We start from the raw sequence: 11,845 nt of genomic DNA, 5'->3' as shown, positions 1-11,845 counted from the left end.
TCTAAACCAGGGCAGGCAGGTGATTTTTAAGTTAGCCAATTTAGTGTTGAACTGGGTACTCAAAAGCAGAGTTTGACAGCAGCCATAGGAGAATGCATGAAAGGGTGAATGTACTTATGGGGACTGCACAACTGCAAATGGATGGACCAATAAGGAAAGTAAACATTCAACATTGCCAAGCTCAGAGTAGCCTAGATCTTCCTTCCAGATGATATTTTTAACTGGATTTTGCAATAGAGCAATGGATTTCCTGATCCCTGGAGCTCCTGGCCTTCTATCTGGCCTCTGTGTTACAAGTTATGACTGCTTGTAATGGATTGAAGCCAAAAGTTGTGTCCACATCACCGGCTGTCAAAACACAGGGACTTCTGTCTGGGTGTGTAGATACTCAGTTTTGGAAAAGCAGGAGAGAACATTTTGTTCATGTTTCTCCCAGACACACCAATACACAGACACAGAGAAAAAACCAAAGCCCTAATCATGCCATACTTCCTTAGTGTCTTCCATATAATTGTAGAAAACAATCTAGAAATATTAAGGCTTCAGAGTAGCAAAAGCATTAAATTCATTAGGGAACCAGACAGTTGAAATAACTATCAGCTGGTTGGTTGCAAGGTTAGGAAAGCTTCAGGAGTTCTGTTTTCCAGTCCTTTAATCAAGCTCTAGGCCACAAATAAGAAGTTGGCCTGGAATTCACAATCAACCTTGCAACAACAAAATTTTGTTTACACCTTGACAAGCAGTGAACAGTACCAGTTTCACCTTATAAGATGCTCATTGTTGCAAACCCATAAAGAGTGTTTGCTTTTTAATATTTCAGTGTTGTTTCAAGAGAATGAAGTTGGTCTTGGACCTTGACACATAGAATGAATTAAATGACACGTGAATAAATATATATTAATTCTTTTTTATTAAAGTATCAAAACAAACTTGAGAATAGAAAACAAACTGTTTTTTAATGCATTTTAAGGGTTCTCCTGAATAAAGTATACTTTGAGAAAACTCATGCAACATACTGTGTGGCTGTTCAAACACTCTTTTCCTGGGCACAGTCAAGTGACCCTGAGTACCATCATTTCCAGAGCAGCGTGCAGGAGCACACACACACACACACAGACAGAAGGAATACAGAGCAGCTATGACTGCACATGTAAAGAAATAAAAATAGATTCTCTTCTGACAATAGTAGTGGTACCATATTAACATTTGGCATGTCGAGTAAATAAGAGCAAGCAACAAAATCATGACGCCTGCATCACCGGTGATATGGTTAAAGCAACCATACAAATTCCCTAAGGGAGACACATGAATTTTGTCATTACAGACTCTGTGGTAACACTTTATAACCAATCATGAGACAAATAGCCCTGTCTGCAGGCATTTGAGAGGCAAAAAGCAAAGCCAAGGTGTACGATACCGGGGCGATGCCTTGGTTTTGTATTTCCCCATTACAGAAGTCAAATAATGAACATACTTTGACAAGTTTATTGTACACACACCATGTAGATCTGTTGTCTGGTAAACAGCTGGCCCAATTACATGTAGAACTCGCCCTTTAAACCAGAGAAGTTGCCAAAGAGGCTCCAAACTCTGCTCACAGGACATGAGAAAACTCTCACTGAAGTCAATAGAACCTCCTTCCAATATACAGAAAGATCATGGATTCTTAAGACAGAATTGGACCTAGAATGTCATCTTTGTAATACATTCACTGTTCAGATACATGAAGCACATACCCCTAACATGTGATACAGGACATTACAATATATCCAGATCTTAGGAAATGGTACTAGGTAGTTCTGTTGCAGAATATAACAATCATATGAGGACCAGGTACAACATGTGATGGACTCATGCGAGACTTGCAGGGTAAGAAGCTCATGGCTGAGGTATCTTCAAGTTTAGCCTTTAGAACAAACACACAATTTCAACACTGCAGAACTGGTGTAAAATATTATGCACTGTAAGCTCCACTTGTATTTTGCTTTGTTTAGATTGTGGCATTGAACAGTCAGACACCACTGATGGAGGTACAAAGTGTTGGAAGGCACATTATCTGCACCCAATCATTCAGGACACTCAGTGCCTCATCTTCAAAAAAGATGAAGGATAAGTGTTTTTAATAGTGGTGTCTCAAATACAACTGGTGAAGTTTAGGAATATATAATATTAAACACCAAGAGATAAAAGACAGCCCAACACTTGTGTTTTCAGTTTTATCTTGCTCGCAGTATTTATTAGCTCTACTCATTATGATATTAGTGATAAATAAGGATAATACTTTCTTTTACAAAAAAAAAAGTAAGGGTATATTTTATAGAAATAAACAATCTGAGAATTTCATAGAAACATCAGAATTTCAACACTCATAGCTCCAACTGTTTTGTCCAGCAGCTCTTCTACCAGTTCAAAAACATCCAAGGTTAGTATTTAATAAAAAAATTAAACAATTATTCACTACATCAAAACTCTTGCCTCCTTTAGATTCTAAATAACACTTTAGATTGACTGTAGTTGCCACTTAAATGTAAAACAAAAGTAGCTACAATCATAACTTTTCCCTCTGAGTCACCTGGCAAAAGGAAGTAACCCTGACCAGGATGGAAAAATCTTTGCCAAGCTCTTATGCCTGTAAGAGCTATCTGCATGAGCAGACCCACTGACATCCGTGGAACCTCTTCTGTGACTGAGGGGTAATAGCATGAATTAAGGCATGTAAGATTAGATCCTAGATGAGTTTTAAAAAATATTTTTTTCCAAGGCTCAGGAGTCTGGGATTCACTCCTGCAGTTCTTTACTTGAGCAAAACCTCTATCAATACCCCATGCACAGTTAGTTCCTTCTTTCCAATTCAGTGGGCTCAAGTCACCAAGTCAGTAAGTGACGGTACAGTAAGTGACAGAGCAGTAAGCTGCTCTTCAGCAATTCAAGGAAAAATTGAATTGTCCCCAGGGGGTAGTATCTGGGGTGATAGCTCATAAAATACAAGCTAGGTTACCTAGATGTTCTGCAAGGAACTTTTCTTTGTCACACTTACTAGACCCTTCAAATTCAGTCACTGAGATGAGTCACAGAAAAACCCACATGAGCGTTGTGAAAAATATGAGAAAGCTTGGTTGGAACTACAGGGGGGAGTTTTGTGTGTGTGTGTTTTAGGTTAGAATGCAACATTACACATCAGTACATTCTGCCAGAAACCATCCTCCTGGAAATTCAAAAATACTCAGTCCTCTTTCCCTACCAGCAACAAGGAAGAGCAGTGTCCATCCAGCAGAGCTGTCTGTACCCCGTGCATGGCTGGAAGTCATAGTGTTCTAGCACAAACCTGTGAGTGCACATACTGCATGCTAGCAGAGCTAAAACTTCAGAAGCTGTTGTCTGTAGCTCCTAGGAACAGCAAGTATGACAGGTGCAAACCCTACATTGGAGGCAGAAGGCTCCTCAGTTTGATTGAGACCAGATCTTCCAAGGGCAAGGATCGCTGTCAAGCCAAAATGATTCTTTCCACTCATGAGAGCAATCTGCCCTTCCTAAAGGCTCTTGACTAATAGAATCCTACACTTTATGTCAGACTCCCCCACGGATTCTGGTAGCTGTTAAAAACATTTTAAATATCTCCACGCTTGCCATATCACTTAACCTTGCAATGTGCCTTCTTTGATCTGTTGAATAAAAAGATTTCTTTCATCCTCAGGTGTCCTCCCATTCTGTGCACGGACTATGCAGGTGGGCCTGTGCAGGTTGAGCATGTATATCAAATGCTGCTTCTCGTTCTTCAGCTCCTCAATCTGGGCTTTCAGCTCCGCATTGATCGTCTCCAGCTTCTCCGATTCCTAGCACAAAGCACACACACAGTTTTACACTCAGAAGTTCAAACAGTAAGTCACTGGGTTTTTTTCTTACAGTTGTTGTGTTTAAGTGTGGGAAAGCGTATGGCTGGCAGAGAAAGGAATCACATGTACTTAGTGTGCTGAAACGATGAAACTGTACATTCCCCTGTCAGTAATGGCCTGAAAACCAGATTGAGAGTTACCTCATTTGGCCTCTAGAGAATGTAATGGAAGTTGAAAAGCAAAATTCAAACTTGTATTCACTTACAGTGACAGATACCCAAAGCATTATTGCTATCTTCTGCAAAATTATTCTGAGCTTTTTGGGTCAAAAATTGACCCAAAATTATTTACGCTGCTTCTTAACTCCCTGGAACATCAGCTCATCTACAAAGCCATTTTAAGCTAGCAAAGTGCAAACACAGCTTTTTTCCCCCAGCCCTAGATGTAGGAATATACAGGCCTGTATACCTAGATACACAGGCTTGGTGCTACTGAAATACAGTTTCATATCACAGCACAGGAGGTGAAGATGTGTCTGGGCTCCTAGGACAGAGAATTCAAGTTTCCACACCACTCTGTTCATAAAGAAGTCAGAAATTACTTGTAGGTGCTTGTGGGCTCTCCACAGTGAATATTTTATGAAACATGATTTTACTTCTATTTGTGTGCCGTGTACACATTCAAATTAACATTATTCCCATAGAAAGATTGGTCACTGAAACAGCAATCTCTTTTCACTCCTACCATGCTTTCACTTTATGCCAGTATCAACCAGGTTTGGATTTAATATTTGGCAGGTTTATTTTTCATAACTAATGCTTTTAAGGGTTCACAAACTTTTGGGGGATATCTTTCTGATTTCCTACCATGACAATACCCTATGCTATCTGTTTGGATCCTGGCAGGATGACAGATTTGGAACAATTCTATCCAGTCACTTACTTTTTGCAAACATTCTGTTTTTTCCTTCTTTTTGTTTCGGCACTTTGCTGCAGCAATTTTATTCCTTTCCCTTCTTCTCTTTTTTCTTTCATCCTCTTCAGGAGAAAACTGTCCCACAAAAACAGATATACACAATGCATAAGACGCTGTAAACAGGAGAAAAATGTATTTTGATAACTTCTGGATTTTTAAAATCGACATGGAAAGTGCTGTCAGTGCTCACATCATGAGTTACACAAAAATGTGATTCTGACCTTGTAGAAAAGCAGGAACTTCATTAGAATTGTCAATGAAAACCTTGACAATGGAGGGGGGTTGTATGTAATCTATATGATGGTTCATTAAAATCAGTGGTACTCAAAAAACTCACTGAATGTCTCCCCGGGCTCCCACACCTCTGTGTCTCCTCCATTTCCCAGGGAGGAAAAGGAGGAGGGGCACAGGGAGCACATGGAGGATGTGTCACGAGTGAGGCAGCCAGAAGTGAGTGAATTAAAGGCAGCACCAAAAAGGGCACACTGTCACACTTCCTTCTGTTTCCTGAGGAAGCTCAGGCCAAGGTGTAACTCTTTCCTTGACCAAAGCTATTTCCCCACTTTCAAAGAGCAATGTTTTTCATGGATAGTGCCATCTTTAAGCAAAAATATAGTGTGGACATAGCAGGTCCATGCCTTAACCCCCACGGGTTCTGCTGGACTGTCCTCAGTCAAACAGAACTTCAGCAGTGACTTATTCCAAATCCAGCCACAACTGGGCAGGGAAACCAGATTAGCACTGTAAACATTGTCTGTAGTCCATAATGAAAATCAAATATCCAACTATGAGAATTACCAGAGGGTTTGCCCAAAGCACTCAACAGAAAGCCAAGCAGCTGGCTTAAGAGGAAACAAGTATGGTACAGGGGGTTGCCTATAGTTAATACAGTTAGTGGTCTTGTGGCAAAACTTTATTAGAGAATTAATCATTCACACCAAAATTCTGTTTAAAGAGCCTTACCTCTGTTTTCAGCATTGATGTTTCAACTGGCCTTTCAGAAACAGTCACTGTGTCCAAAGTGGAAGACATCCTATGGAACTGACGCTTGTTCTGAATGGCAAACCTCAGTTCCTCCTTCACCAGAGGGGTTAAATTTGTGAAATCATCAAACCCCAGTGACCCTGCAGGGGACAAAGTGGGAACAATTGCGGAGGCGCTGACTTCTAATGCAGATACCTGGCCTGAGTGTTGGACCATCATTTTGCTGAAAGAGAAAAAGAGATAATATTGATAGTCTTTCAACAACTTTAGAAAGGCACACAATATCTCTTAGAGATATATTTCATACTGTGAATAATACTGTAGTTACATTGCTTCAGTCCCCATTCCTAGTCTATCCCAATCCCTCAAAAGCAGTTAAGAATTTGGAACTCAAAATCTTTCAACTTTATGTTAAGTCAAAGTTAGTATTTAAAAGTAAGAATAGTATCAGCACATGACACAATTTCTAGGTCTTTCTGAAACTTGATATTTAAAAAATTTTGTGCAAGTATGTGTACTGTTAAGTTTTAAACTGGTAGTGTGTGGCAAATGAGAATCGAGTCAATAGGAAGAGAAAGAAAACAAGAACAAAAATCAGACAGCAAATAAGTAGTACTATTATTTAAAGCATAGAAGGAGAGTAAGAGTATATTCATCTTCAGAGCTATATCACCACAAATTCCAGCTTCAAATGGACAGAGCAAACCTTGTTCTCAGCTACACTTAGCTCAATGAGTTTTACTAGAAGCTGAAAATTGCTAACCACAACAGGATCTGTCACGAAGTTATCACACTCAGTTTTACACACAGTTGTACATTTGGCTATAAACCCCTGGAAAATAGTTAACAATAAGAGCTGAGACAAAGGCAAAAGTCTCTACATGGTCTGTGGCTCCACAGCACAGGCTGAGTTGGAGGGATTGACTCATGAAAAATGTGAAGCCGTTTCTTTCATTCCTTTGCTCTTGTAAAATTCGAAACTGTCCTTATGTGCCCTCTACGAGAGGCTTGAAATTCTTAAATATTTATGGCTGGATCTTCTGCTGACATAAAACAGTGTGATTGAAGAGTCTTTAGGGGAATTATGTAAATGTAAACCCATGGAGAAAGCTCATTTCTAGTGGATTTCTGAAGAAAACAAACCTATCCAACAGTGCTCTCTACTTTTCTCTTTTTAGTCATTCTTGTTAGTTATTTTTAGCCAGTTTTGAAGGGAGAGAGGCCCCATGTGCTCTGTGAAAACTGGTGTCCCCACTGAGGGAGGAAGAGGCAAAACTCAGCAGTCAGTCATCCAAACTCAGTGGGTTTGCTGATGCACACATCCCTGCAAGCCACAGCCCATCTCTCACCCAGCAGAGGTGAGATAAAAGGTCTGGAAGAAGACTGAGCGCCTTTTGTGTATGGTCCAAGGGACAAAAGGTGCAAATCCACAGGAAAACAGAGTGTAATACTTCCCTGGTTCACAAAGTGACTTGTGTTAAATTGGATTTTACTATGTTGTCTTTGGGGCAAAGATTTTTGGTTTTGTTGTTGTTGTTTTGGGTTTTTTTTTTTTAATAGTGGTATAGATAACTACAGTATGTAATTATCTACTCTGGATTAGAACCACAATAATTACAGGAAAGTCAATTGTAATTAACTTGGTACAGGTAAGCAAACAGCTGCCTCAGGGTAGCAGTGTGGGTAAGCTAAATTTCCACATGGTCAATCCAGAACTGCACAGTTCCCTGTACGTTACTTCTGGAACCCAGCAAGAAATGTTTGGGGTCATGTGCCTTGACAAGAAGATTGAATTTGCTCAGAGATATCTAAAAATACACTGTAAATCCACACTGGTGCAAATGAGAATAGAACCCGGTTCATGGCTGTGAGGCAAACACAAAAATCAGAGGAGTGTGAATTGCCTGTTGCTGGAAAATATCAGGTCCAACTGCAGTCTTCCTCACTTCTTCCTCTCTCAGTGACCACAGAAGAGCTGAACATTTCCCAGAGTCTCAGGGTGAAATCCTGACCCCATGGAAATCAAAAGGACTTTTTCTGTTGACCTCAATGGGGCCAGGATTTCACCCGTAGTTATTCAAGATGGGGAAATTATTTGGAACAATTTGTTATTCAGAAAGACCTTGGGAAATTTATGTAATTCTCTTCAGAAAGCCCCTGCTCATGAGTCACATTTAAAGTACTGATACAGTTTAATCCTATAATCTCAGAAAGCTAGCAGTTACTCTTTTCCAGCAAGTCAGAAATGGCCCTATTAATTTCCAGCTGAAGTCCTCCCAGCATTATTTACCATTTACCAACATTCAACCATACAACTAATTTAAACAGGCTCATTCCAGATGACACTGAACCCCTCACTGCCAGCAGAAATTTCAGTTATTTTCACTGACTCAGTGTCCTTGAATGCTGATGATGGCTTCGTTCAACAAAGTTAATTCTGTATAATTCAATCCAACCAGGATTCTTAAAGTAGCAGTAAAACTGTTTTTCCAGCCTCCAAGATAATTAGTTGGGCAAGTAATTTTCAAGCTCTGCTGGTTTATTCAATTATTTTTCAGTTTAGGTGAACTTTTAATTAAGGTCAGCAGCAGCGCCAGAGGAAATCAAGAATGTGCCTGAGAAATTGTGTTAATTGTGGATTTCTAGTGGTTAGTGCTAAGTGCACCACAAACACCACCAATGGTGTTTGTGCACCACAAACACCACCTCCTGCAATGGCTTCAGGTCCTCTCGCCCACCTGTCACTAGTGTGTAACAGAGGAGTGGTCAGGTGCCCAGAGCAGGAGAAAGTGTCCTTGACCGTAGGAGCTGGCTGCTCTCCTGCCCAGACAGCTCACTGCCCTCCCAACCATCCTGAAATGCAACTCTAATTGCTCCAACAAGCTAGATGTTGGGCAGCTTCTGAGGAACAAATCTGCTTTCAGAAATGTTTTACAAATAGGAAAATTAGATTTTACTATTTAAAAAAAAAATGCAACAAGTTGCCCTTCCTTGTCCCAATTTTTGTACAATGTTCCTCTGTCCCAAAGCCATGCAGAACACTATCTCATTTCCTCTGAGTTTAGGAAGGCTGGGGAAGCAGTAGGAATAAGAGTATCAAGCCTTAGAGCGTGATTCCATGGTGGCCTCTCTGCTACAATCTGTGTTTACTGTGTCAGACCACGCACATGTCCTGCAGTTGCTGCCACTGGAGGTGCTGAACACTTCTGAGCCCTGCCCTGCTCCCGGCACAGCCTGTTCCCGGGCTCGGTTAATGCTTCACTGCTTTAGCCTCACTTCTGGAATTCTCAACAGTTTTACCCTCCCTATTCAGGTAGGTTCAAACAACTCCATTCATTCGTTCTCCCCCTGCTTTTTGTTTGTTGTTTTGAAGATGATTCTTTTCATCTACAATGAGCTTTTACATCTCCTCTGCCAAGATTTTCAAATCTTAAAATCTTAGCTGTGCTCTTCCATTATTTAAGGATATGCTTGTTTAATTTCAATATTGAAAGTGACTACTTTCAGTTTTTTTCTTGCTTAATAGCAGATGGCTGACTGTGCTTCTTGGTTTTATTTCTTCATACAAATTCCTTTTCCTCTGGTGCTGATGCAATAAACCTTGATAACCACTGAGGTTAATCTTAAACAGCATTAAGAGCAATTACAGTTCACAACCTCTGTGCACGCTAGTTGACCTTAAGCTTTCTGACATCCCACATCGCTCCCGAGGCATTTTCTCTGCTGCCTTTCAGTTTCTCAAACGCTGTTACTAGGAGGAAAATCGATTTCCAACAGGAAACCCGTTTTCCGAAAGAAGTTGTCCGTTGTGTCACGCCTGATTTGCTTAGGCAACAGTTCAGCAACTGATCTACCCCACGCCAAGACACAGGGACCGAAAGGAGAGCGGATATCCCCGGCTGTCACGAGAAGTTCCCCGCTCGGTTTAGGGGAATATCAGCGATAACTCTGCCCGCGGCAGCGCGGGTTTGTCACGGCCCGGGCTGTCCCCCCGCGGCTCCCCCGTGCCTGTCCCGGCGGTGCCGCCGCCGCCTGCCCCCAGCACGGGCACCCCGCTCGGGCATCCCGGGGCTGCCGTGTCCCCGCTCCGCTCGGGCATCCCGCGGCTCCGGGGCTGCCGTGTCCCCGCTCCGCTCGGGCATCCTGGGGCTGCCGTGTCCCCGCTCCGCTCGGGCATCCCGGCGCTCCGGGGCTGCCGTGCTCCCGCCGCGGCCGCCACCGCGCGGTGCCGAGCGGCGCTGCCGGCCGGGGACAGCGGGGCCGGGCGGGCTGTCCCGGCGCTCACATCTGGCGGTAGCCCGGGCAGGGGCTTCCCCCAGATGTGAGGGCCGGCACGGGGCCGGGCGGCCGGGGGGCTCCGGCGGAGCTCGGCGGGGCCGGGGCTCTCCCGGAGCTCACGGCAGGCGGCGGCACCGCCGCGCCAGACCTCGCCCGCGGCGGAGAAACTTTTGCCGGCGGCGCGGCGCGGGTCCCCCGGCGGGCATCCCTCCCTCCATCCATCCCTCCATCCCTCCCTCGGCGGCGGGACAGCCTCCCGGAGCTCAGCCCCCAGTCCCGGCCGCCCCTGTCCCGCTCGCACCTACCTCGGTGCCGCCGCGGTCCCGGCAGGAGGGAAGGGGCTCGGCAGCCCCGGCGCGCTGCGCTCCGCGCTGCTCCGCCGCCTCCCGCGGGAGAGCGGCTCCCTCGGCTCCCCGCGCCTCTGCCGCTCGCCCGGGTTGCATCACCCCCCTTTTATAGCCGAGCGGGCAGCGCTGGTATTTACTCTGGCGGCGAGTCCCTGGCTGATGTCATGCTATTAATAGCCTCTCCGAAAGAGAGGGAGGAGGGAAGCGGGCCGGGGCGGTGATGCAAGGCTTCCCCGCCGGCACGGCTCGGCACGGCTCGGCACCGCACGGAACCGCACGGAACGGCAGCACCGCGCCGAGCCGGGCCGAGCAGCAGCATCCCTCGGCACCCCGACTGACCCCTTCGCCTTCCCTCTTCACCACTCTCCCCTCTGTTTATTTATTTATTTATTTTTGTTAAGACTCCGAGAGTTTCTTTCTCCGGGCCATTCTGCTTCTGACAATAAATCAAAGTCCCTCTAGCGACAAAAAAACAAAAACCAAAACAAAACAAAAAAAAAAAAAAAAAAGAAAAAAAAAAAAAAAGTGGCAATTGTGTCTTTTTCGAAAGGTCTGAAAAGTGCGATCTTTCTCTAGAGGAAAAAAAATGTTCATGCCCCCCCCTGCCTCCCCCGTTTCCACCATTCTCCCTCCTCCTCCCCCCGCCACTTTAGATGACAGCAAAAAGTTTATTTCACATAAAGGAGAAAGCTTCGGTTTTTTACTCTGAGGAGGAAAGACCCGTTTAATTAAATTATAGAAAGCTAAAAATAGCACTCTTTGGGGTTTTTGTTTGTTTTGTTAGGGTATTTTTAAAAACTTTTGTTAAAACACAGCAGCATGCGATTTCCTTATGATCTTATGAAAAAAACAGGGGATTCCTACAGCAGAGAGGGAAATATAGTTGTGGCTGTGGTAAAGGGGTTTTTGTTTAGTTCTTTTTTTCCCCTCTGGTTTGTTAACAGATAGAAATTACCCTCTAACAGCCTTCAAAGTGCTAGAAAATAAGATGTTAAAAAATCCCAAAAACCAAAAAACAGAACACCAAAAAGAACTTTAGCTGGGGGAGACACAGAAAGCTTACAAAGACAGATGCATGGGATTATCCAGTGCAATAATAATTCATATACAACACATGCAAACTTGTTATCAAGCCAGTCTTCAAGTGTCTGTACTTGACTTGGAAAGACCAGGACATTTCATGCTTTAGTATATTGTAACTAAACAAACATAAAATGTATACCTTCATGTATAAAATGTATATTCCAATCAAGTGCTCCAAATGGTTGAAGAATTTTATAATGTTCAATATGCCAGTTTTGATAATAGGCAATAAGTCTGGAGTGATTGGGATGTGTTAATTACTTGGAGTGTTTTGTCAAGAATACAGATTAGTAGTAGAATAGTAGTTTACAGAATTAGTATAATTGAGAATAGTAATTTGAAAGT

The 11,845-nt window shown here is 43.3% G+C and overlaps 1 protein-coding gene across 1 annotated transcript; it reads right to left on the bottom strand.

Moving 5' to 3' along the window:
- Positions 1-887: 887 nt before the first annotated feature.
- Positions 888-10,465, bottom strand: ATF3 (activating transcription factor 3). The gene is made up of 4 exons (XM_063152158.1): positions 10,376-10,465; positions 5,772-6,015; positions 4,776-4,883; positions 888-3,833 (listed from the first exon to the last, which is right to left on the bottom strand). Exons 2-4 carry the CDS (start codon positions 6,009-6,011, stop codon positions 3,636-3,638), a joined length of 546 nt encoding a protein of 181 aa, XP_063008228.1. The 5' UTR covers positions 6,012-6,015; positions 10,376-10,465; the 3' UTR covers positions 888-3,635.
- Positions 10,466-11,845: the final 1,380 nt, after the last annotated feature.

This window comes from Melospiza melodia, chromosome 3 (assembly GCF_035770615.1).
Source record: "Melospiza melodia melodia isolate bMelMel2 chromosome 3, bMelMel2.pri, whole genome shotgun sequence".
Lineage (NCBI taxonomy): Eukaryota > Metazoa > Chordata > Aves > Passeriformes > Passerellidae > Melospiza > Melospiza melodia.
Note: the sequence above shows the minus strand (reverse complement) of the source record. Positions and strands in the feature narration are given on the sequence as shown.

Excerpts from the sequence above, each read along its gene's own strand:
- ATF3 (XM_063152158.1), bottom strand. The coding sequence starts at position 6,011 with ATGATGGTCCAACACTCAGGCCAGGTATCTGCATTAGAAGTCAGCGCC. Across the intron at positions 4,884-5,771 it reads CATCAATGCTGAAAACAGAG|TTTTCTCCTGAAGAGGATGA; the intron begins GTAAGGCTCTTT and ends TTTGTGGGACAG. Across the intron at positions 3,834-4,775 it reads AAACAGAATGTTTGCAAAAA|GAATCGGAGAAGCTGGAGAC; the intron begins GTAAGTGACTGG and ends GCTTTGTGCTAG.